The following is a 2,830-nucleotide window of genomic DNA, read 5'->3' on the forward strand; positions in this document are numbered from 1 at the left end:
CCCCGCCCCCCTTCCTGCCTGTCCCTGTCCCCCTCTTGCCTGTCCCCATCCTGCCTGTCCCCCCCCTCGTGTCTCCCCCCTTTGTCTGTCCCCATCCTGCCCCAGCCTCATCCTGCCTGTTGCTGTCCTGTCTGTCCCCATGCCATCCTGCCCCCACCCTCCCTCTCCTCCTTCTCCTTGTCCCCACCCTGACCATCCCCATCCAGTTCTGTCCCCATCCTCCCTTTCCCCACCCTGCCCTGGCCTCATCTTGCTTGTCCCTGTCCCCATCCTCACTGTCCCTGTCCCCATCCCATCCTGTCCCCCTCCTGCCTGTCCCTATTCCATCCTGTCCCCATCCTGCCCTGGCCTCAGCCTCATCCTGCCTGTCCCCCTCTTGTCTGTCCCCACATTGTCCCCTCTCCCCATCCCATCCTGTCCCCCTCTTGCCTGTTCCCATCCTGCCCTGTCCCCATCCTGCCTTGTCCCCATCCTGCCTGTCCTTGTCCTGTCTCCATCCTGCTTGTCCCATCTCCATCCTGCTTGTCCCCCTCTTGCCTGTCCCCAAACTGCCCTGGACCCATCCTGCCTGTTGCTGACCTCCCTGTCCCTACTCCATCCTGTCCTTGTCCTCCCTGTCCCCATCCCCATCCTCCTTGTCCCCATTCTGCTTGTCCCTGTCCCACCTTTTCTCCATCCTCCCTGTCCCTAACTCCATGCTGTCCCTCTCCTCCCTGTCCCCATCCTGTGTGTCCCCTGCTCCCTATCCCCAGTCTGTCCTGTAACAGTCCCATCTTGTCCCCATCCCACCCTGTCCCCATCCCATCCTGCCCCGGTGGGGTGAGGGCGGTGGGTTGGGCGACGTCCCATTGGGTTCCCACCAACGTTGCAGACACTTTCTCACCCTGGGAAAACCCCTTTTTTTCGCAGAAAACCTCATCGGAGTGGGCGCTCAGGTGCCCCACCTGTGGGGACAGCACCATGATGGCACCCCAAAATACCCCCACCAGCCGAACACCCCCAGCCTCCGCTCTCCCCCAGAGCCTCCTGGGGAAAATGGGCCAGAATCGGCTGAATTCCCAAAGGAAAGGCCAAGAGAAGTTGGGAAAGGTGGGTTTCTCCCAGGGCGAAGGGACTGGGAGGGGCCAGCCCCATCCTGCACCATGGGTGGGGTGATGGGTGCAAGGACATGATGGGTGCAAGGACACGATGGGTGCAAGGACGCGATGGGTGCAGAGCTTGGGCTAAGCATTGCTCTGAGATCCTCCACTCCAGTGTCTGGGTACCACGTTGCATCGCTCAGCCATCTCCCATGTCCCCATCACTCAACCATGTCCTTTGTCCCCATCATTCTATGTCCCATCACTTAGCTGTATCCCATCACTCAGCTACATCCCACGTCCCCATCACTCCACCACATCCCACATCCCCATCACTCGGCCATGTTTCATGTCCCCATCACTCAGTCAATCCCACGTTCCCGTTGCTCAGCCGTGTCCCATGTCCCCATCATTCCACGTCACATGTAACCGTTGCTCAGCCAAGCCCCATGTCCCATCACCCTATGTCACGTGTCCTCATCACTCAGCCATGTCCCATGTCCTCCTCACTCCATGTTGCACGTCCCCATCACTCAGCTGTTTTGTGTCCCTATCATTCCATGTCGCATGTCCCCATCACTCAGCCATGTCGCATGTCCCCATCTCTCAGCCATGTCCCGTGTTCCCATCACTCCATGTCGCACATCCCCATCACTCAGCCATGTCACACATCCCGTTGCTCAGCTGTGGTCCATGTCCCCATCACTCAGCTGTGTCCCACATTCCCATCACTCTGTACCCCATGTCCCCATCATTCCATGTCCCCATCACTCATCCGTGTCCCACAATCCCATCACTCCATGTCCTGCATTTCCATCCCTCTGTATCCCATGGCCACATCATTCCATGTCCCCATCACTCAGCTGTGTCCCACATTCCCATCACTCTGTACCCCATGTCCCCATCATTCCATGTCCCCATCACTCATCCGTGTCCCACAATCCCATCACTCCATGTCCTGCATTCCCATCACTCTGTGTCCCATGTCCCCATCATTCTATGTCCCACATTCCCATCACTCTGTGGCCCATGTCCCCATCATGCCATGTCCCCATCACTCACCCATGACCCACAATCCCATCACTCTGCGTCCCACATTCCCATCACTCTGTGTCCCGTCTCCATCATTCCACGTCCCCATCACTCATCCATGTCCCACAATCCCATCACTCCATGTCCTGCATTCCCATCACTCTGTGTCCCATATCCCCATCATGCCATGTCCCCATCACTCACCCATGTCCCACATTCCCATCGCTCCATGTACCACATTCCCATCACTCTGTGTCCCATGGCCCCATCATTCCACGTCCCCATCACTCATCCATGACCCACAATCCCATCACTCTGCGTCCCACATTCCCATCACTCTGTGTCCCGTCTCCATCATTCCACGTCCCCATCACTCATCCATGTCCCACATTCCCATCACTCCATGTCCCGCATTCCCATCACTCTGTGCCCCATGTCCCCATCATTCCACGTCCCCATCACTCAGCTGTGTCCCACATTCCCATCACTCCATGTCCCGCATTCCCATCACTCTGTGCACCGTGTCCCCATCATTCCACGTCCCCATCACTCATCCGTGTCCCACATTCCCATCACTCCATGTCCCGTGTCCCACGTCCCCATCACTCAGCCCTGTCCCACCTCATCCCCCTCATTCCCCGCCGCCCAGTCACCCCGAGAAGATGGACAAACACCCCCCTCCCAAACTCCAGTGCTCTCCTCACCGCCCCCACCCCCTG

General features: G+C 58.4%; 1 protein-coding gene across 1 annotated transcript in view; it reads right to left on the reverse strand.

Moving 5' to 3' along the window:
* Positions 1 to 676, reverse strand: part of P4HA3 (prolyl 4-hydroxylase, alpha polypeptide III) — an 8,922-nt gene extending 8,246 nt beyond the window's left edge. The window contains exon 1 of the mRNA XM_009891014.1: positions 594 to 676. Coding sequence (XP_009889316.1) covers positions 594 to 676 — 83 coding nt within the window. The remainder of the gene's footprint in view (positions 1 to 593) is intronic.
* Positions 677 to 2,830: the final 2,154 nt, after the last annotated feature.

The sequence above is a fragment of the Charadrius vociferus genome, unplaced genomic scaffold (assembly GCF_000708025.1).
Source record: "Charadrius vociferus isolate BGI_N301 unplaced genomic scaffold, ASM70802v2 scaffold407, whole genome shotgun sequence".
In the NCBI taxonomy this organism is placed as follows: Eukaryota; Metazoa; Chordata; class Aves; order Charadriiformes; family Charadriidae; genus Charadrius; species Charadrius vociferus.